This window comes from Canis lupus, chromosome 6 (assembly GCF_003254725.2).
Source record: "Canis lupus dingo isolate Sandy chromosome 6, ASM325472v2, whole genome shotgun sequence".
NCBI lineage: Eukaryota > Metazoa > Chordata > Mammalia > Carnivora > Canidae > Canis > Canis lupus.
The window spans coordinates 17,965,399-17,986,314 of record NC_064248.1 but is presented as its reverse complement, the minus strand read 5'-3'; the positions used below and the strand labels follow the sequence as shown (position 1 = coordinate 17,986,314).

General features: G+C 52.2%; 2 protein-coding genes and 1 long non-coding RNA gene across 5 annotated transcripts in view; 2 read left to right on the top strand and 1 right to left on the bottom strand.

Moving 5' to 3' along the window:
- Positions 1 to 8,289, bottom strand: part of LOC112640047 (uncharacterized) — a 45,240-nt gene extending 36,951 nt beyond the window's left edge. Inside the window, exon 1 of the long non-coding RNA XR_003123822.3 lies at positions 7,178 to 8,289. This is a non-coding gene — a long non-coding RNA (uncharacterized LOC112640047). The remainder of the gene's footprint in view (positions 1 to 7,177) is intronic.
- A 128-nt stretch (positions 8,290 to 8,417) lies between these two features.
- MAPK3 (mitogen-activated protein kinase 3) lies at positions 8,418 to 14,901 on the top strand. 2 transcript variants are annotated; one of them, XM_025415756.3, is made up of 9 exons: positions 8,418 to 8,641; positions 9,656 to 9,838; positions 11,687 to 11,876; positions 12,055 to 12,171; positions 12,390 to 12,504; positions 12,864 to 12,995; positions 13,162 to 13,271; positions 13,352 to 13,506; positions 14,330 to 14,901. In XM_025415756.3, exons 1-8 carry the CDS (start codon positions 8,469 to 8,471, stop codon positions 13,472 to 13,474), a joined length of 1,143 nt encoding a protein of 380 aa, XP_025271541.1. In that variant the 5' UTR covers positions 8,418 to 8,468; the 3' UTR covers positions 13,475 to 13,506; positions 14,330 to 14,901. The 2 variants fall into 2 exon arrangements, with proteins under 2 accessions (XP_025271541.1, XP_048966839.1); XM_049110882.1 differs by lacking the exon at positions 12,055 to 12,171 and having other exon boundaries at positions 8,440 to 8,641.
- Positions 14,902 to 15,547: 646 nt separating this feature from the next.
- On the top strand, positions 15,548 to 20,793 carry GDPD3 (glycerophosphodiester phosphodiesterase domain containing 3). Of its 2 annotated transcripts, XM_025415757.3 has the most exons (10): positions 15,548 to 15,692; positions 15,941 to 15,983; positions 16,223 to 16,358; positions 16,450 to 16,495; positions 16,634 to 16,752; positions 16,863 to 16,952; positions 17,319 to 17,452; positions 18,717 to 18,776; positions 18,881 to 18,932; positions 20,596 to 20,793. In XM_025415757.3, exons 1-10 carry the CDS (start codon positions 15,548 to 15,550, stop codon positions 20,731 to 20,733), a joined length of 963 nt encoding a protein of 320 aa, XP_025271542.1. In that variant the 3' UTR covers positions 20,734 to 20,793. The 2 variants fall into 2 exon arrangements, with proteins under 2 accessions (XP_025271542.1, XP_048966841.1); XM_049110884.1 differs by lacking the exons at positions 15,548 to 15,692; positions 15,941 to 15,983 and adding an exon at positions 15,987 to 16,122.
- The last annotated feature ends 123 nt before the right edge of the window (positions 20,794 to 20,916 follow it).

Genomic DNA, 20,916 nt, shown 5'->3' with positions numbered 1-20,916 from the left:
AAAAACATAGAAACAACCCAAACATCCACCAACTAATGAATGGATATGTAAATATGGTATCTTCATACAATAAAATATTACTCAAGCATAAAGAATGCTACAACCTAGATTAACCTTGACAACATGCGAAGTAAAACTAGCCAAGTGCAAAAAGCCACATATTATATTATTCCATTTATAAGCAATATCCAGAATAGGCAAGTCCATAGAGACAAGAAGGAGATTAGTGATCGGAAGGAGCTGGAGGGAGTGAGGGGAACAGGCAGGGACTGCTAATAGGTACAGGGTTTCTTTTTGAGGGTGATGAGAATGTTTTGGAGTTAGATAACAGTGATGGTGACATAACCTTGCAAGTATACTAAAAATTACTGAATTATACACTTTAAAATATTGACTTTCATGATGTACGAGTTATAACTCAATAAAAAAGCTGGTTTCAAGGAATGAAGTATTAATATACAGAAGAGCACAGATGAATCTCAAAAATATACTAAGCGTAAGTAGTCAAACACTCCATAGTGTATGATTCCATTTACAGGAAATCCTAGAAAAAGCCAAAGTAGAGTGACAGAGGGGCATCTGGGTGGCTCAGTTGGTTAAGCACCTGCCTTCAGCTCAGGTCATGATCTCAAGGGCCTGGGATGGAGCTCCACATGGGGCTCCTTGCTCAGCAGGGAGCCTGCTTCACTCTCTCCCTCTGCCCCTCCCCCTGCTTCTGAGCTCTCTCTCTTTGTCAAAACACAAAATCTTTAAAAAAAAGAAAGAAGAATACAATCCAAGCTTCTGCAGGTAAGAGGAGCATACCTCATCTCTCCATTCACAGTTCTGGGAAGCAAATCCACAGAAGCAGAAAGAGAAGGGACCTTGCAGCCCCCACACTGCTAATCACTGCACTCCATCACCTCACAAATGAATCTGTAATGACAAATTGTGCTAAGTTCCATGCAAGAAAAGAACACTGTGAGGGAGGCCTATGAAGAGCAGATATTTCAGATTGGGGGTTCAAGGAAAGGCTCTATGTGGAAAAAAAATAAAATATTGGCCCAATACAAGGGAAGCAATACTCCCACTGCACTCCCACTGGTTAGGCTACATATAGAAAATGGGATTCTATTTTGGATGCTGCATTTTAACAGGAACACAGTCAACCCTGAGCTCATCTAGAAAAGCGCTATCCCAGCTGATGAAGGGTATGGACACCATGCCATAAATATTCAGGTCCCTCATTCAACAAACACCTATCGAGAGCAAAACAATACCGGATACTGGTAAGAGTTTAAAAGTAAAGATGCCAGCTCTATAGCCTTCAGGACGTTTAACAACTTAGTAGGGAGAGCAGGATGAGTCCATAAATAAATATAATAAAAATCTGACATTAGCTCTTTGATATAAGAAGCATAGGTGCAGCACGTGCAGGTGGAGGAGACCAAGAAACACCTCATAAAAAGGTGGTATTTGAGCTAATTCTGGAACTGGAAAAGATTCCTTTTATTGAAAAACCCATGCCACATAAAGAGCATCCATAAAAGCAGAAACAGCGAGGCACCTGGCTGGTTCAGTGGTTGAACATCTGCTTTTGGCTCAGGGCGTGATCCCAGGATCCTGGGATTGAGTTCCACATTAGGCTTCCCGCAGTGAGCCTGCTTCTCCCTCTGCCTGTGTCTCTGCCCCTCTCTCTCTGTGTCTCTCATGAATAAATAAATAAAATTTTAAAAAGAGAGAGAGAAACAGCATGAGCAGAGGTGCCGAAGCAGGAATGTTTATGGTATGCAAGCCCGTGAAAAATCTAGTTTGGCTAGAGCAAAAGGTTCATCTAGAAAATGAGTGCAAGGAGCACCTGGGTGGCTCAGTCAGTTGAGTATCTGCCTTCACCTCGTCATGATCTCAGGGTCCTGGGATTGAGCCCCCACATCAGGCTCCCTGCTCAGCGGGGAATCTGCTTCTCCCTCTTCCTCTGTCCCTCCTCCTCACTCCTGTGCGCTCTATCAAATAAATAAATAAATAAATAAATAAATAAATAAATAAATAAATAAATAATCTTGAAAAAAATTTAGGCCTTAAGAAAAAAAAAAGAAAAGAAAAGGAGTGCAAAAAGATAGGTTTGGATCAAACTAAGTAGGGCCTCAGAAGTTGATCAAGGATTTTATTTGGTAGTTAACGGGAGGCATTAAGAATTTCTATCCAGGGGATCCCTGGGTGGCGCAGTGGTTTGGCGCCTGCCTTTGGCCCAGGGCGCGATCCTGGAGACCCGGGGTCGAGTCCCACGTCGGACTCCCGGTGCATGGAGCCTGCTTCTCCTTCTGCCTGTGTCTCTGCCTCTCTGTCTCTCTGTGTGACTATCATGAATAAATAAATAAAATTAAAAAAAAAAAAAGAATTTCTATCCAGAAACATTGTAATGGATACTGCTCTTTTGCCTGGTCAATCCTTTCTGGGGCCAGCACCCCGATTTTCTGTGGGAAACCATCCCTCTCCCTGCCCAGTTCATGTCACACAGGTAAAGATAATTAAACCCCCAAATCCACATTGATTGGTTTAGGGATTCATACAGGTTCCAAACAAAACCAATTGCAATGGGATTCAAATCTGGGGTTTTAGTTACAAGGAGACAGAGCCAGGCAGAGGTAAGCTTTCCCCCTCCTGGAGTTACTGGGGCAAAAAAAAAAAAATCAGACATAAATCTGGAATTGCTGGCACTCTTTTTTTTTTTTTTAAAGCAAATTGTATTTTTTTTATTTTTATTTATTTATGATAGTCACAGAGAGAGAGAGAGAGGCAGAGACACAGGCAGAGGGAGAAGCAGGCTCCATGCACCGGGAGCCGGACGTGGGACTCGACCCCAGGTCTCCAGGATCGTGCCCTGGGCCAAAGGCAGGCGCCAAACTGCTGCGCCACCCAGGGATCCCTGGCACTCTTGACACCATAAGAGGAACCACTTGAGGATGGAACCAAGTCAGAAGAAAACAGAGCTTAGCACCAGGACCAAAATCCTAATGATATTGAGTCCCTGGAGCCAACTGCACCTTAATATCTTACCTCTAAACTTAACTTTTCCCTTTCCCTTTCCCTTTTCTTTCTTTTTTCTTTTCTTTTCTTTTCTCTTTTCTTTTTTCTTTTTCTTTTCTTTTCTTTTCTTTCTTTCTTTCTTTCTTTCTTTCTTTTTCTTTCTTTTTTTTGAGATTTTATTTAGGGATTTATTTAGGGATGCCTGGGTGGCTCAGCGGCTGAGCATCTGCCTTTGGCTCAGGGCATGATCCTGGAGTCCTGGGATCGAGTCCCACATCGGGCTCCCTGCATGGAGCCTACTTTTCCCTCTGCCTCCCTCCCTCCCTCTCTCTCTCTCTCTCTCTGTGTGTGTCTCATGAATAAATAAATAAAATCTTAAAAGATTTTAGGCAGAGGGAGGAGCAGGTTCCCTGCAGAGAGCCCAATGTGGGACTTGATCCCAGAACCCCGGGATTATGACCAAGCCAAAGGCAAAAAGCTCAACCACTGAGCCACCCAGGTGTCCCTACCTCTAGCTTTTCAGGAAGCCGATAAACATCCTATCTTGTTGAAATCGTTTTAAGCTGGGTCTTTGACCTCTTGCTACTGAAAGATGCCTGCTTAATACAAACCTCGTAAGGGCTGAAGAAAGGAGACTTGTCAGTACAACAGTATCGGGGAGAATATAATAGTGAAGACAAAGCGAAATGACAAATCACAAGGAAACATTAGACAAACCCAAACCCAAGGACAGTCTACAAAATAACTGGCTTAGGACACCGGGGTGGCTCAGCGGTTGGACGCCTGCCTTCAGCCCAGGGCATGGTCCTGGAGTCCTGGGATCCAGTCCCATATCGGGCTCCCTGCATGGAGCCTGCTTCTCCCTCTGCCTGTGTCTCTGCCTCTCTCTCTCCTCTCTGTGTAAATAAAATCCTTTTTAAAAAATAAAACGTGGGGGATCCCTGGGGGGCGCAGCGGTTTAGTGCCTGCCTTTGGCCCAGGGCGCGATCCTGGAGACCCAGGATCGAATCCCATGTCGGGCTCCCAGTGCATGGGGCCTGCTTCTCCCTCTGCCTATGTCTCTGCCTCTCTCTCTCTCTGTGTGACTATCATAAATAAATAAAAATATTTAAAAAAAATAAAAATAAAAATAAAACGTGGGGATCCCTGGGTGGCGCAGTGGTTTGGCGCCTGCCTTTGGCCCAGGGCGCGATCCTGGAGACCCGGGATCGAATCCCACGTCGGGCTCCCGGTGCATGGAGCCTGCTTCTCCCTCTGCCTGTGTCTCTGCCTCTCTCTCTCTCTCTCTCTGTGACTATCATAAATAAATAAAAAATTTAAAAAAAAATAAAAATAAAAATAAAAAAAATAAAACGTTAACGTTTAGAGAGCGTTGATGAAGGGTATACAGAAATGCCCTGAAATATTTTTGTAACTTTTTGGTAAGTTCTGAAATTATCTAAAAAGTAAAAAACAAAACAAAACAAAAAAAGCAATTGGGGTTTGATCCACAGTAGGGATGATGGTCTCAGTAACTATGATGATAATAAAACAGCAAGGAGTTTGGCTGGACAAATGAAACAGGACAGGGTTCAACGCTGAGACTGGTGGCAGAAATGCGGCAAGCAGAGTCTGGAAGACAAAGGTTTGAAGTAAAAGGACAAGTTTCACTGGATGTGAAAGCATCTGCAAGCCTCCAGGTGAAGCTGTCCAGCAAACACTGAAACTCTGAACTAGAACTAAGGAGAAAGGCAGAGATTTACATAAACAGTTGATACCACCAGAGTATGACATAACCAAGGGTGACACTGTAGAGAAGGGAGCCCAGTGGGGCAGGCAGTGCTGACCACAAAGATTTCAGAGAAGGGATTGTGGTGCCTGGGTGGCTCCATCACTTGTGTGTCCAAGACTCTTGGTTCTGGTTCAGGTCATGATCTCAGGGTCGTGAGATGGCACCTCGAGTTAGATTCCTGCTGGAGATTCTCTCCGTCTCCCTCTCCCCCATGCCCTGACATGCAGGTACACACTCTCTCTCAAATTAATCATAAATTAAATTATGATTTTAGAGAAGGGGTGATCTTCAGAATGCTCATGCCAAAGGAGAGATGTCTGAGTAGAGCTCATCTCTAAGATAGGAAAAAGTGATGCAAACAAACAAAAACCCAAACTATATCAGGGGGTTTTGGGTTTTAAAAAAAGGTCAGTTCTTAAATCTTCATAAATTAGTAAGTATGTTCTGATCCGATCCCTGTTCCTGCACATCTGCTGCCTTCTTGGGTTGTGCTGACCAGTTGAGGTGGTTGGAATGGGAATGCTCACTTGTGCTCTTCAGATGTTACTCACTTGTTACCCTAGTCGAACTACCCGCTGGCCTCTCTTGTGACTTTGACATCACAGATAAGAACTGGTTTAAGGGCAGCCTGGTAGCCCAGCAGTTTAGCGCCGCTTTCAGCCTGGGGTATGATCCTGGAGACCCGGGATCGAGTCCCACGTCGGGCTCCCTGCACAGAGCCTGCTTCTCCCTCTGCCTGTCTCTCTCTCTCTCTCTCTCTCTCTCTGTCATGAATAAATAAAAAATTTTTTAAATCTTAAAAAAAGAACTGGTTTAAGATTTAGTCTGGATAGATCCAGATGATAGAACTAAGCCAAATGGCAGCTGTTAGAAAAACTCTAAAGAGCAATGAGCTGTGAGAGAAAATTATTCTGAAAGCTCCTTCCAACTCAGTAGTTCAGTAAGCTTCTGGGTTTTTGTTTTTTTTCTGTAAATGTTCATAGTACTTACTTTATATCGCTGCTATGAGGATGATGGGAGACAAAGTATATAAAAGTGCCGGCGCAGAATAGCTGTTCAGCCTTTAATAGACAAGTATTGGGGATCCCTGGGTGGCGCAGCGGTTTAGCGCCTGCCTTTGGCCCAGGGCGTGATCCTGGAGACCCGGGATCGAATCCCACGTCGGGCTCCCAGTGCATGGAGCCTGCTTCTCCCTCTCCTTCTGCCTGTGTCTCTGCCTCTCTCTCTCTCTCTCTCTCTGACTATCATAAATAAATAAAAATTAAAAAAAAAAAAAAAGACAAGTATCAATCTACGAAATAGACCAAGGAAGTACCAACCTCAGCCACTAGAGGGCAATCTGAGTCACACTCCTTCGAAAAAGACTAAAAAGCAGCTTGATGTGGCAGGCACCACTCCCGATGCACCAGCCTTTCCTCTGCCGGGAAGCTCGGTCCCGCTCAGGAAACCTGGCTCCACGCTGAACTCCGTGGTGCTTTCTCTGAGTCATTAGATTCTCCCACAGTCGCAAAATGATCTGGCAAAAGTCCCTCAAAGGCTTTTACCGCTTACTGAGTCACATCCAAACTCCCTGCCTGAATCCAAGGCCTTCCTCAATCTGGCCCCCAACCTACCTCTTCAGCCTGAACCCCTTTTAATCCTTTATACTGCAGCCACACTAGACAAATCATGCTCCTGCCTCTGTGCTGGGGCTCACGCTGCTCCTTCTCCTTGATGCCTTCCCTCTATGCCGACCTTCCAAAACCCCACTTCTTTTTCCATCGTGCAAATGTTATCTCCTCCTTAGCTCCCTCCCTGTTTCTCTAAAGGAGGGCGATCTCACCAACCCTGAGCTCACACACCATATACGACATCCATCTATCTTGTATTACAGTGATTTATGTATGTGCATCTTTTCTCTTCAATAGATTAGAAACTCCGTGGGTAGAGAGACCAGAGAGTAATCTGCCCAGGGTAACACAGCAAGTAAGTGGTAAAGATGAGATTCTAACCCAGGAAATCCAGACAGCTCTTGCTCTTACCCACTAGTTCACAACTATATAGTAATCTTTCATTAGCCACAGTGCCTACCTAGCTAGGAGTTTTGCACACAGTGCAATTCAATTGCTTATCAAATGAATAATTAAAAACAAAACAAACAAACAAACAAACCTACCCTGAAACATTGATCTAATTAGCATCTCTTAAACCTTCACTGACTTGTAGGCTATTGGGAACCAGCTACTCAGTCTCATTAATCTGAATTAGAGTGCCTGGCTGTAGATCTAATTATGAGCAATTTCAGAATCATAATTACTGTTCCATTTGGTCTCTTGATCTGTAATGCACATAAGGATCTACTCTTAGCTTCTAAGGGATTATAAAACAAACAAACAAACAAAACCCAACGTGGTTACTTACTGAAGGCTAGGAGATGTGTTTTGTGAAGCGTCCAGCTCACAGCTTCTCTGTGAAGTGAGGGGAATGGACTGGATGGCCTCGGAGGGCCCTTTCCTGGGTTTTAACAGGCTCTGATTCTGGGAGATTGAATGGAATTGAAAAGAGCCTCTGCCTCTGTGTCAAAAGATATCATTTTAAGTCTCAACTCCCCATCCATACAATTTGATTTATCCAGTCAAAAATCTTTGAACGTCTGAGCGTCAGGTACAGGGGAGGATACAGTAATGAGCAAGACAGACATGGCCCCTGCTCATCCTGTTAAGAAAATCGGAGGACACCTATAATGTGCGGTTGTCCTATGGAAGAAACCCAGCTGGTCCAAGTATGGTGTAAACTACAAAATCTTGCATCCCATCAAAAGATGGTGATCCTGCCAGGATTCCAGTTTCACCAAGTCCAATGACAACAAAATCGTCACCTATTTTGCTGTTTTTTGAGAGAAGCCTGATAGTGTATTTTAACCAAACCTGGTCAACACTGCAGGCAGCTTTCCCGCCCTTCTGTTGCAGTTCCACCTAAATGGGCTGAGGTTATGGGTGCTCACTTCCAGCACTGTACTGTCGCTGGCAAGAGGCCAAGCCCCTAGTCCACTCTCGCAGGCCTGTCAGAAACCCATTAGGCTGAGTCTGGACCTGCGGGTTCTCGGTGGCTCCAAGTCACCAGCCTCGGCCCCTCATCTGTGAAAGGCAGGCCGTATCTGCGAAGAAGCCATCTCCCACGCTACTGGGAAATGCGGATGCGGCCGTGTGTCGTCGGGCCGAGCCTCGCTCGGAGGCCACACTCCAGAGGGCTGGGGAGGGCCCCCTTGGGGCTCCATCTCGAGCCCCGGGCCGCGACTCGGTTGGCAGCAGAGCTGGCGGGGCCAGGCGACTCGGTCCCGGCCCCAGCTCCCGCACCCGCTTGCTGGGTGGCTCCGGGAAGGTCACCTGGCGGCCCTGCCGGCTATAGCCTGCATTCGGCGGGAGGGGTGCACCGTCTCCCGGCCGCCGCGCTCGTCCCTACGGGCTGCCAGCAGCAGACGGAGCGGCGGGGCACCGGGGACCCGGGCAGCAGCCGAGGGCGCCCGGGAGCGCGCGGGGGTCACGTGGGGCGCGCGGGGCGCGGGGGCGCGCGGGGCGCGGGGCGGGGCCTGGCGCACGCGGCTCAGCCGGCGGCGGGGCGCGGGGCGCGGGGCGCGGGGCGGGCGGGAAGGGGCGGGGCCTCGGGCGGGGCCGCCGGGGGGAGGCGGGGAGGCGGGAGGGGAGGAGTGGAGATGGCGGCGGCGGCGGCGGCTCAGGGGGGCGGGGGCGGGGAGCCCCGGGGAGCCGATGGGGTCGGCCCGGGGGTCTCGGGGGAGGTGGAGGTGGTGAAGGGGCAGCCGTTCGACGTGGGCCCGCGCTACACGGAGCTGCACTACATCGGCGAGGGCGCGTACGGCATGGTCAGGTGAGGGGGCGTTCCGGAGGAGGGGGCTCGTGGGGGGGCGCGCGCGAGGGTGAGTGCCCTCGGGCCGGGGCGCTCCCAGGGTCCCGAGGAGGCGGGGGCTTCACGAGGCCGGCGGGGCGTCCCACGGCGCGGCCCTGGGGTGCTCTGGGGGAGCGGCGCCGCCTACGTTCTAAGGGGAGGGGGCTTGGGAGGCCTCAGGAGCGACCATTCTGTAGTGAAGGGAGGGGCATCGGAGTGTCCGCGGGGGAGCCGTGGGGGGACCCTGGGGACTCTGTGGACGCGGGAGGAGGCGGAGACACGAAGTATTCTTGGGGAGGTGATATCAGTGAGGACCGAGTGAAGGACCCTACTCTGGGGAAAGGATGCCTTGGATTCTCCCAGTGAGGCCTGCCAAGGAGCTGGGGAGAGCAGAGCTCAGGGCTGGGCAGGGTGGGGCAGGGCTTTGGGCCTGGGGCCAGGAGCCCGGTGACCCATGAGGGGTCCAGGGGTGCGTTCTTGCAACTTTTAGAAGGGGTCTGTTAGCTCTCTCGTCCCCACTGTGTGCTCTGGGCCTTTGTTCATCTGGGAACAGCTCTCCTGCCCAGGTGCCTGACCCTAACACCTCATCCCTTCTTTCCCATCCCTCCTGACCGCCTCCTTCTCACTGTGCCTCACTGTGCGTCCTGCACTCACCTCCCACTCCCTGGACCTGTCTTGGGTTGAAGGAGCCCAGCCTGGAGAGGGGAGGATGAGAGGTCAGGGCAACTAGAATGGACAGGGCTGAGGAGAGGGGAAGTCAGTGAACGGTCAGTCTCTTCCTCTGTTTGTGAAGTCACCGAAGGGCTGCCTGGCTGGTCCCCAGCTTTCTCCCTGGAGATCCCAGGCCTTCACAGCAGGAAGGAACCAGCATTGTTTATGACTTGGCCAGAGTCCTCTCATGCTCCCTCCCCTCCCTGCTCAGGCCTGGGTAGGGCCACCAGGCCTGGACTCCCCCTATGTAAGGCCACACCAACAACATCTCTCTGACCCTCTCAGCTCAGCTTACGACCACGTGCGCAAGGTTCGCGTGGCCATCAAGAAAATCAGCCCCTTTGAGCATCAGACCTACTGCCAGCGCACACTGAGGGAGATCCAGATCTTGCTGCGCTTCCGCCATGAGAACGTCATTGGCATTCGGGACATTCTGCGGGCGCCCACCCTGGACGCCATGAGGGATGTGTATCCTTCACCTTGGCCAGATGGCTGGCTAGGCATAGCCTCAGAGCCGGGCTGGGAGAACGTTGGCTTTCTTTCTGTTTCCTTCTTTCCTGCCACACTCCAAAACAAACCCAGCAAATGAAACTTTCCAGCAGAAAAGAGACCACAGAGTGTAAGAGGACTGGGAGGCCTGAGGTGAATCCTGGCCTGCTGTAACCAGGCTGTGTGGCCTTGGGCAAGTCTGTGCTCCATGCTGTGCCTCATTTGGGGGGAGGGTGAGAGTTGGGCTCTATGGGAGCTTTGTCTTTTGACATCTGCATTTCTGTGACGTGACCCAGCCTCTGCCCACAGACAGTTCTTGTTTAACAGATGATGATTCTTTCCTCTCTGGGTCTGCAGACTGGAAGGAAGGCAGGAAGGAAGAAAACTGCCCGTTCTGAAGGGCCTACTATGAGTGAGGTGCAGTGCACGCCAAATGCTTTGACACTTCTTATTCTACCTCCCAGCTGCTGTATGAGATGGGTCTCATCAGCTCCATTTCAAAGATGAGAAAACTGAGGCTCAGAAAGCCCCAAATCAGGTGCTGCTGTTGCTGCCTCCTAACCTCCCCCAGATGAGAACTGTCCTTTCTCTGACATTTCCTGCTCAGAGCCTCACCCCAGTCACCTGTGGACTTGCACTTCGCCCAGGGAGGGACAGCCTTGTCTTTGTTGCCCTCCCCCCCCCACATTGCTTCCCTAGCTTGTCGTCCACTTCCTGTCAGGCCCTGTTGTTAGCAGCTTATAGCACCCATCACCTCTCCCCACCCTACCCACCCCCAGCCAGTCCCAGTTCTCCACCCAAATGTGGGGATTTGTGCTGCACTGTCTGCAGCCCCCACCACAAGCTGTGGGCAGGAAATCTCCACACTCGCCACTAGCTTGCTGTGTGACCTTAAGCAAGTCACTGCATCTTGCTGGGCCTCCTCACCTCTCAAACAGCATAATCGGCCCAGGTGTCTTCAGAAGGCTCTTTCAAGGCTGATTCTAAAAGACAGCCCTGACTTATTCTTTCAGAGAGCAACCAAATGGCATTTATTTATTTATTTATTTATTTACTTAACGTATGTTTAATCTTTGTTTTCTCTTAAAATACCAAAGGACATTTACTCTTCCATCTTCTGATGTATGGCCAGGCACTCTTTGAGGAGGAGCATGCTGTTGGGAGTTTCTCCTCATTTGTCTTGCCCAAACCATTCCCCATAAGGCAGGCATTTATTTTTAAGCAAACATTTATTGCATGCCAGATGGTGTTCACACTATCTCATTTAACCCTCTCAACAGCCATGTGGCTTAGGCATTTATCATAGCAACACTAGTTCATGTTTGCTGAGCACTTACAACATGCTAGGCTCTGGACTGGGCCGGCTGGTTTCCATGGGTCACCTCACTGAGTCTTCATAACTGCTTTCCAAAGAGCCACTCTCTCTCCCCTGCTTTCCACATGAGGAAATGGAGGTGCAGATGGGTTGAGGTCATGAGGCCAATGAGCAGTGGAGTGGGGGTTTGGCCACCAGCAAAACAAGTCCAGAGTGGTTGCTCTTAACCGTGAAGCTTTCCTGCTTCCTGCAGTTTATCATCCCTGCTTTTCCCAATAAGGAAACAGAGGCCACGGAATGGAAGTACTTTTGTTCAGGGGGTGCCAGCCGAGAATGCAGCAAGAGGCCCTGAGCCCAACTGCTGAGCTTGGGCCTTGTCCAGCTCATGATATGGGTTGAGTCTTAGGGACACTAGCTGGAAGGGGATAGGAAGCCTAGCTGCCAAAGTCTGTTCTTCTTAACCAAGCGCCTCCCGCTACCCCCACCTGGGGGGGCTCTTGTGCCATCCTCAGCTACATCGTGCAGGACCTGATGGAGACAGACCTATACAAGTTGCTCAAAAGCCAGCAGCTGAGCAACGACCATGTTTGCTACTTCCTCTACCAGATCCTGCGAGGTCTCAAGTATATCCACTCAGCCAATGTGCTCCACCGGGATTTAAAGCCCTCTAACCTGCTCATCAACACCACCTGCGACCTTAAGGTCAGAGGCTTGGGTGCCTGTCCCCTTGTCCCATGGGTCTGGGGCTTCCAGGTGACCAGTAGACCCCTTGAGTAAACCATCACAAGCAAAGGGAACAGCGTGGGCAGAGGCAGGGTGATATGACCACGTGGGCCTTGGGCCTTGAGCACTGAGCTTAGCAGCCTTGGTTGGCTTCCAGATCTGCGATTTTGGCCTGGCCCGGATTGCCGATCCTGAGCATGACCACACTGGCTTCCTGACAGAATATGTGGCCACGCGCTGGTACCGGGCTCCAGAAATCATGCTTAACTCTAAGGTATGGGGGGGGGGCACCCACCCCTAAAGGGCAGGGGCCAGGTCTCAGAAAGCCCTGGAGCCAGGCATGACCCCCATGATGCAGGAAGTCTGCCTCCAGGCCTCTGCCCTGCTCCTCCCTGGCTGGTATTGAGCCTAGATTGGAGTAGTGGCTTGGCCCAGACAGCAGAGCCCTGTTGAGGCTGGTCCAGGAGCCCACTGCTTTTTCCTCCTCCCCAGGGCTACACCAAGTCCATCGACATCTGGTCTGTGGGCTGCATTCTGGCTGAGATGCTCTCCAACCGGCCCATCTTCCCTGGCAAGCACTACCTGGACCAGCTCAACCACATTCTAGGTGAGGGGGGCCTGGCCAGCCAAGTAGGAGGAGATTAGTGGGAGGTGAGATTTTTTGATGGTCAGGGTACTACCATGTGTGGAGCCCCTACAGCATCTCACAGTATTTCAGTGAGATACAGACACAATCCCTGTTCGATAGATGGGAAGAGCAAGGCTACACTCCACACTTATGAAGCATTCACATCAAGATTTGAATCTGTGGCTGCCCAAATCCAGACCCTTTGCCCTTCATCACCATAGTATTGGCTGGGAGATAACTGTCAGAGCTTGGAGCTCATTGGAGGGGACTCCTGTTTGGGGTTCCTTCTGTTCCCAGGAGGGAGAGAGCTCTCACTGAGGCACCCACCTTACCCACAGGTATCCTAGGCTCTCCATCCCAGGAGGACTTGAACTGTATCATCAATATGAAGGCCCGAAACTACCTACAGTCTCTGCCCTCCAAGACCAAGGTGGCATGGGCCAAGCTTTTTCCCAAGTCAGACTCCAAAGGTGAGAGGGACATGGGGGCTGGTACAGGGTAAAAACTCAGTGCAGAGGAGGGTACATGAGCCAAGCAGCTGCCTAAGTGGACACTACCCTGGGCACAAGAAGCAAAGTGATGCTTCTGGGAGCTTCTCCAGCCTTTTCTTTGACCCTGACTCCTGCCCTTACCTAGCCCTTGACCTGCTAGACCGGATGTTGACCTTTAACCCCAACAAACGGATTACAGTGGAAGAAGCACTGGCTCATCCCTACTTGGAGCAGTACTACGACCCAACAGATGAGGTGGGCCAGACACCAGCAACAGGGCTGGTGGGTAGGTGGATGGGGGACCCAGCGTGAGCCTGACTTCTTTGCCACCCCAGCCAGTGGCTGAGGAGCCTTTCACTTTCGACATGGAGCTGGATGATCTACCCAAGGAGCGTCTGAAGGAGCTCATCTTCCAGGAGACAGCCCGCTTCCAGCCTGGGGTGCTGGAAGCCCCCTAGTCTGGACAGACACCTCTGTTCCTTGGGGCCTGGTGAGTGCTCCCCACTGCCCACACACAGATTCACCAATACCAATGTGTCCAGCACACCTCCATATAATCACAGGCTTGTTCACACCCATGAGTCAGGTGCATGGTAGCAACAGAAAGGCTAGAGCCTGCTCAGGCCACAGACCTGTGGGCCACCAATTCTTCACATCCCTCTCCCTCTCCCCCAGCCCTGAAGGTCTCCCACCTCGCAACACCCTGCATGCTCCAGCTTCCATAGCTGGAGGTCCCTGAGGGCCCCTCTCCCCCATCTGAGGACCAGAGCCAGGTGTGGACAGAGAGGCAGGTGGGGCAGTAATTGCCTTGGGAGGAGCCAGCAGTACCCAGCCTGTCCCAGATGCCAAGTTCCCTCACACCTGGTGCCCGGGTCAGTAGATCAAGTGCCCGCCCACACAGATCTCCTTCCTCGAGTCTCTTTTCCGTCTTTCTGGCCAGCTGCAGCCTGATGGAAGGAAGGCAGACACACCTACACTCAAACTCCAGCCCTGACACTTAGTAAGAGCCATGTGACATTGTGCAAGACACCTCAGCTCTCTGTGCCTCAGTTTCCTGGGGAGTGTCCCAAGGACGAGAGCAAACACTGAGCACTAACCACTGTTCTCTGGGGTTTATGTGCATTAACTCATTCTGCCCTCCAGCTGTACCCTGAGATAGGCATTGATGCTCTCACCAAGTATGGTTAAAGAACACAAGGCCCATCCCAGGCAGCCATGAGGATGGGATGAGGGAGGTGGAGGTCAGGGCTCCGGCAGGTCCACTGGTGGGTGCTAACGGTTCCTTTCCCTTTCCCATCTGCCTTTTTGTTTAGGCTCTGCCTCCTGCCTGCCCCTCCCCTGCCGGACTGTTAGGAAATGGACACTGTGCCCCACCCAGACCCCTGGTGGCCCAGGTCGGGGCAGAGGGTGCACCTGGCCACCTTCCACGGCTTTGCTCTGGCCTCCTGCTCCAGGCAGGCCAAGTCTCCCTCTGCCCCGCCTCCCCTCCCAGGACCTGAGGGGCTTAGGTGGCCCCAAAGTAAATCGCCCTCTGCTGCTTGCCTTCGTCTACCCCAGCTATCCCAGTCTCTGGTAGTTCTGGAATGGAAGGGCTCTGGCTGCCCGGGGACCGACTGAAGGGTGGTGGGGGGATGGGGGACACTGACCCATTGAAACCCCACCCCGTTTTCCCTGAAGGAATATTCCTAAGGCTCCAGGGCTAGTCCCCCTGAGGAACAGGGCCCAGGCCTAAACCCCCTCCCTCAAAGCTGCCACATCTAACACCCCCTGCTGCCTCTGTGTGTGGGTGAACAGAAGTGGAGCTGGGGGCACGAGGACAGCCTGGTGCCCCTGCCCACCCCTGTGCCTGTATCTAATATATAAATATAGAGATGTGTATATGATGGCCCTGGCTCTGTCTGTATTTGCCGACGCCCCGACCCTCACCACTGCTTTGAGGACTGACACACCTGCCCAGCCATTTCCCAGTTGTGTGGCTTCACCCAGTCTTGGTGATCTTTGGCTCCCCAGGATTGTCAGGAACACCAGCCTCCTGGACAGAGTGGGGTCAATTTTCCCCTTAGTCACTGTCCTCTCCCTCTGTACTGGCTTCCTGTCTAACTGGCTGGGGGTGTTTTGGGGGTGACTCAGGGGCATCCTACACACCCCTAGATTCTCTGGAAATGGCTAAGGGTGGCTTGTTAGACACCCAAGCTGCAAACAGATGGGAGGGGGAGGGGGGAAGGTTGTAGCCAACCCAGTGGGGGAGGGGGTTTGTTTCCTGCAGTGTGGCCAAGGAGAGCAGGGTGCTGGGGTCTGTGAAAGGTCTAAAGGTGGGAGAGCCAGGGCTGCTGGAGTCTCTCCTCCTGCCTTTCCCCCATCCCCAGCTGAGCACTGCAGCCTGGCCTGAGGCCAGGAGCAGGCTCAGCAGGTCCCAGGGGTGTGGTGGCGACCAGTGGCGGAGCCAGCCTACACCGGGCAGGCAGTCAGCAGAGGCAGCACAGTACATCAGGAGCGTCTGGGTTCACTCGGCGGGAGCCCAGCGAGGCAGCATGACCATGAGCCCTCTGCTGTACTATGCCCTACCCACCCTGGGCGGCTATGTCATGCTCTCCATCTTCTTCCTGCGCCGGCCTCGCCTGCTGCACACACCCTGGGCTCCAGCCTTCCTGCCGCGCCTGGGGGCCCACCGGGCAGGTGAGCTGGGCTCCAGTAGGAAGGGAGGATGGCGATGGTGACTACTGAGGGTGGAGTCGGGACAGCAAGGTGCCAGGGTGGACAGCAGCAGGGGAGGCCCCGGCAGCAGGCTATTAGAAAGCAAGCCGAGCCCCAGGGGGGAGGAGAGCCAGGTGGCAGGGCAGGATGTGGAAGAAGGAAGAAGAGGCAGGGGATAAGGGGAGAGGTGGGAGGCCAGGCCCTGGGACCCACCCAGTTGCCCCACACAGGATCTGGAGAGCGACTGGAACACACCATAGAAGCCATGGAGAAGTGAGTGTACCTGCCCCCAAGCTGCAGCCTGAGGTGGTGCCAGACGTGCACTGCATGACACCAGAGGGCGCCACTCACTTCTTAGCCTGAGTGACTGGGGCCCCCTGGAGGTGTGCAGCTATGCGCTGCACATCCTGCTGTGAGTCCTGCCCCACACTCCCCTAAACCTCTGCACCACCCTGTGATCTGGTCTCCCCCTTTCCCTGGGTGCCCCCCTGCACTGACCTTCACTCTCATAGCTCCATGGCCCAGCGATCCGACTTCCTGGAGCTTGACTGCCAGCTGACACGGGATGGTGTGGTGGTGCTGTCCCACGACGAGAACCTGTCTCGCCAGTCAGGCGTGAATAGGGATGTGAGCAGCTTGGACTTTGAGGTGGGCTTTGCCTGCCCCCCCCCCACAATCCCCAAAGAGCCACTATGCTTCCACTCGAGCCTCCTGGTCACTTGCTCCCTATTCTCCCCAGGAGCTGCCCCTCTACAAGGAGGAGCTGGAAGTTTACTTCTCACCAGGTGAGAGCATGACCTTACCAAGTGGGGTCATGTCCTCACCTCCTGCCCTCTCTTCTCCACTGGGACTCCGTTCCTCCCACCAGGTTCCCACCCCACCCCACCCATCCCCCTCTGATCCCTCTTGCACAACCCACCTAGGCCACTTTGCACATGGGTCAGATCGGCGTATGGTGAGTCTGGAGGATGTGTTCCGGAGGTTCCCTCGGATGCCCATGAGCGTGGAGGTCAAAAAGGGAAATGAAGAACTCATTAACAAGGTGGTACTACAGGCAGGGGTGGGGGGAGCCTGGGGCCGGAGAGAGGCCTGACTGCCCTTCATCATCATCATCATCATCATCATCATCATCATCATCCCTCCCCACCCCAGATAGCTGGCCTGGTGAGGCACTTTGACCGCAATGAAATCACCATCTGGGCCTCGGAAAAGAGCTCAATCATGAAGAAGTGCAGGGCTGCTGTGAGTCCATGCTTTCCCTCCTCCAGCCACCCCTCCTCTCAGGAGCAGGAGGCTCCAGGGCAGAGGCTGGGCAGGTCTGGGGGTGTGTGGAGGAACTGACTGGCCCTGAGAAGGGTCTCAGAGGGTAGAATTTGGAGAGGAGAGATGCTAGAGAGAATGTGAGCACAGGCATGATGGTGGGAACTGGGGGATTGGGGAGGAGGGGAGGGGTGCAATTAGGCCTGAACACCTGGCCAAGGTTATAGCTTTGATCCTGCAAGTAGTAGAGCTTCTGAATGTCCAGCACTGTTCCCCCTGCAGCCCGAGCCTCCTCTCTGCTTTTCCAGAAGCAGACTGACCCCCGTCTCACTTCCCCTTGCCTCCCAGAACCCTGAGATGCCATTCGCCTTCACGATAACCCGAGGATTGTGGTTGGTGCTGCTCTATTACCTGGGGCTGCTGCCCTTCGTCCATATCCCGGAGAGGTTTTTCATCTGCTTCTTGCCCACCATCATCAATAGGTACCCACAGGGTTCCTGTTTTCCTTCTGCATCCTCCCCCAGGTCCCAAGATGCTTCTGTCCTCAGAGAAATACACCTCAAGTCCCAGCTCCCTGGCCATCCTCAAGGATAGCCCCCAGGGTCCTCTGAAGACAGTGGTTCTCCGCAAGCATTCATGAATTCTGAGCAGGGGCCCACGTACCCCTTGAAACTCTATGCAGATGTGTGTTGATGTGGATAGAGTTTAGGACAAAGTATTTATTTATTCATCCATTCATCCAACAAATATTTATCGAAATGTTTACTCTGTTCTAGGTGCAACTACACTAGTAAATAAGATGTGGGTGGGGTAAGGTCCCTGTCCCCAGTGAGCCTACACAGTCTGGCTGGGAGACAAATATTAATCAGTTATAGTATCATTCTCTGATTCTCAAAAGGAAAAGCAAGCTTTCTCCTGCTGGGAGACCAGGATTAACAAAGTAACAGCTGGGTAAAGTATCAGGAATTTGGATACTTCGCCAGCTCTTAAGCCTGGCCCCTCCCTTCCCTTTTTGAGAACTCTGTGGCAGCTCTAGTGCTTTCTTCTCCCCTCTGTTGCCCTGAGGGAGGTCCCAGCAAGCCCCCACAATCCCTTGCTACAAAGATATCATCAGACTACTGCGCTCTGTGTGCAGAACCTTATATAGGGTTTGCAAAGTGTCTTCACATCCCTTAGCTGATGAGAGCTTTACCTTGCAGCAGCCCAGAAGTTACAGGAATCGTGACCCCCACAGTACCCCCGGAGAATCTGAGGTTCAGAGAGGTTCTATTATTTGCTCAAGGCCACACAGCTGGAAGTGTAGGGTACGAATTTGCCTGCCTGGGTCTCACTCCAGAGCCTGCACTGGGACATTTATAAAGGGCCCCTAAAATCATCCCTGACGTGGGCCAATCAGGACGATAAGCAGACCCACTGAGCATTGTCTGGCCTCAGGAAGCTGGTCAGGCCCAACCAGGGGACTTTCAGATTGCACATCCAGCTTGAGAATCGAGTGGGCTCAGGTCTTTGGCTCTCAAAAACTGAGCTTCCTCTTTTGTAAAACAGTGAGGGGAAGGCACACTCTCCAAGTATGCAGGCCCGGATGTCAGGGTAGAATCTCACCCAGCAGTAGAGGACTTGTTCATCTGGGGAGTTGCAAAGGTTCTTCTAGACCGGCCCGGGTAACACTGGCCAGGGGCCGCCAACACCCCACCCCTGTGACAGAGTAAGATGCAGGGGACTGACCATGACACTATCTCTCTGCAGGACCTACTTCCCATTTCCCTGCTCTGGGCTGAACAAGCTGGCGGCTATGGTTTCCAAATGGTGAGGGGGCAAGGATGCTGGGTGGCATGTCCCCATAGAGACCTACCACTGCCCTTCTCCCTCGTCCCCTCTCATCACCGCCTTTGGCACCCGCTTCCCACCAGGTTAATCATGAGGAAAAGCCTGATCCAACACCTGGAACAGCGAGGAGTGCAGGTGAGGCTTGACCGTCACCCCCTCAGCAAGTGGGTGGTTCACAACGTGAGCCTAGTACAGCGTTCCAGGCACAGCTCTGCTACCAGCTAACTAGGTCACCCGGGCAGGTCACCTTTAGAGTCTCAGTCTTTCGATCTGTGAAGTGGGGGTCATGGTATATTTAACTGTTACCTAGCAATGGCTTGATAAGCGCCAGCCATTATGATGATGATGATGTATTGAACCTACTGTCCTGATTCCTGATGAGGGGGTGAGTGGGGCTGGGAAAGAGACCAGAGAAGGTAAAAACCAGCCCAGTCTCCTCCCTGCCCCTCTCCTGGGCATCCACTTTGACCAGGTCATTTAATTAGCAGACCTTTGTTGAGAATGCGCTACAGTCCAGGCATGGCAGTGCCAGGGAAGGAGCAGGGAACTTACCATCAAATCAGGGACAGTGGAAGGAAATGAAGCAATCACAGGGCACCAAGTGGACAGAAAGGAAATAGCGCTGTGGTCTGTAGGGTCAAAGGAGGCCTTCAGGAACAAGTGAGGAGCTGGCTGGCAGGGAGAGAAAAGGAGAGCATCTCCTGCAAGAGGCTCAGCATATGGGAGAGCCAGGAGGAGCCAGAGGCCATGGCAGTGGGAGGAACTGAAGAGAGGTTCCACTGGGCTGCAGTGTGGAGGAAGTGGTACAAGGGGAGCTGGAGAAGGCAGCAGTGGCTGAGGCAGGAAGCCTGTGAGCGTCAGTAAGGAGCCCAGACATCAGCCTAGAGGAAGGGAAGCTTTTGAGGACCTTAAGCAGAGGAGAGCCCTATCCAGTTGTTTGTGACTAAGGGTCACTCTGGTCATCATGTGGAGAAGAGACTGTGGGGGCCGGTGGAGGAGGCAGGTGCTGTCACTGTCAGGTGTCGGGCTTAGGTGGCAAGCAGCAGGATGGATGGAGGAGTTAGCTGACAGGCCAGGACTTGACTGCCCAGATGTGGGGGTGAGTGAGGCATGAGGATGACACCCCTCTTTCAGATTAGCCGCCCCCCCCCCCAATTCTGAGGGTTTTCACCACAACTCTGGAGGTTGGATCATCATTTTCATTGGTCACATTAAGAAACCAAGAGATCCAATGACTTGCCCCAGGTACACATACCATCTCTCCCCATATCCATGCCCACAAGAGAAGACTCAGGCAGCAGGGAAGATGCAGAGCAGACTCAGGGAGACTGGGAGAGGTCCACAGCTAGCTTTGCAGGGGAGAAGAAAAGTGGCTCCAATCTGAACCATAGATGATTTCTCTGGCATATGTACTCTCACCTTGTCCAATTTCAGGCTGCCAACGTGAAGTCATTGAGCACAGAGTTTGGGTAACATTTCCACCTTAAACAGTCAACAGATGTGACTAACCTCCAGGGTGTAGGTAATAGTAACATGTAGTAAAATAATGAGGAAGTGATGAGTTTTGAGTATTTATTACATTTTTAAGAGCATTTATTGAATTACAAATTTATATAACTTAGTATTACATAATGGCCGTGTTTAATAACCAACTTACAAAATTCCTGATGATCCAACAGTCCTCTCCAGCGTCCCACTGCTGGGAGGTCTCCACACAGAAGGGCTCCCACCATCTGGATGCAAGGGGACGTTCCAGGTAAAGCTGTGTGAAACTATGAGCCCCTCCCTCCCCACTCAGGTGATCTTTTGGTGCCTTAATGAAGAGTCGGACTTTGAAGCAGCCTACAGCCTGGGGGCCACCGGGGTCATGACCGATTACCCCACAGCCCTGAGGCACTACCTGGACAATCACCGAGGATCTGCCCAGGCCTCCTAAAAGCCCAGAAAACCTCACCCTCTTGCCTAGGTCTCTTTCCCAATAAATATCCTCTTTTGAGTCACAGCTTGGTGTTTGGGGGGCACAGATGGGACAAGGTCCTAGGCGACTGCAAAGATGGCCACTGAGGGCAGAAGAGGCCAGTCTATGGCCAGAGTTTGGGGCCCTAACCAGCCTGACCCA

Coding starts and splice junctions, on each gene's coding strand:
- GDPD3 (XM_025415757.3), top strand. CDS start 15,548: ATGACCATGAGCCCTCTGCTGTACTATGCCCTACCCACCCTGGGCGGC. Junction 15,693..15,940: donor CCTGGGGGCCCACCGGGCAG/GTGAGCTGGGCT, acceptor TGCCCCACACAG/GATCTGGAGAGCGACTGGAA. Junction 17,453..18,716: donor TTGCCCACCATCATCAATAG/GTACCCACAGGG, acceptor ATCTCTCTGCAG/GACCTACTTCCCATTTCCCT.
- MAPK3 (XM_025415756.3), top strand. CDS start 8,469: ATGGCGGCGGCGGCGGCGGCTCAGGGGGGCGGGGGCGGGGAGCCCCGG. Junction 12,505..12,863: donor CCAGCTCAACCACATTCTAG/GTGAGGGGGGCC, acceptor CCTTACCCACAG/GTATCCTAGGCTCTCCATCC. Junction 13,272..13,351: donor ACTACGACCCAACAGATGAG/GTGGGCCAGACA, acceptor TTGCCACCCCAG/CCAGTGGCTGAGGAGCCTTT.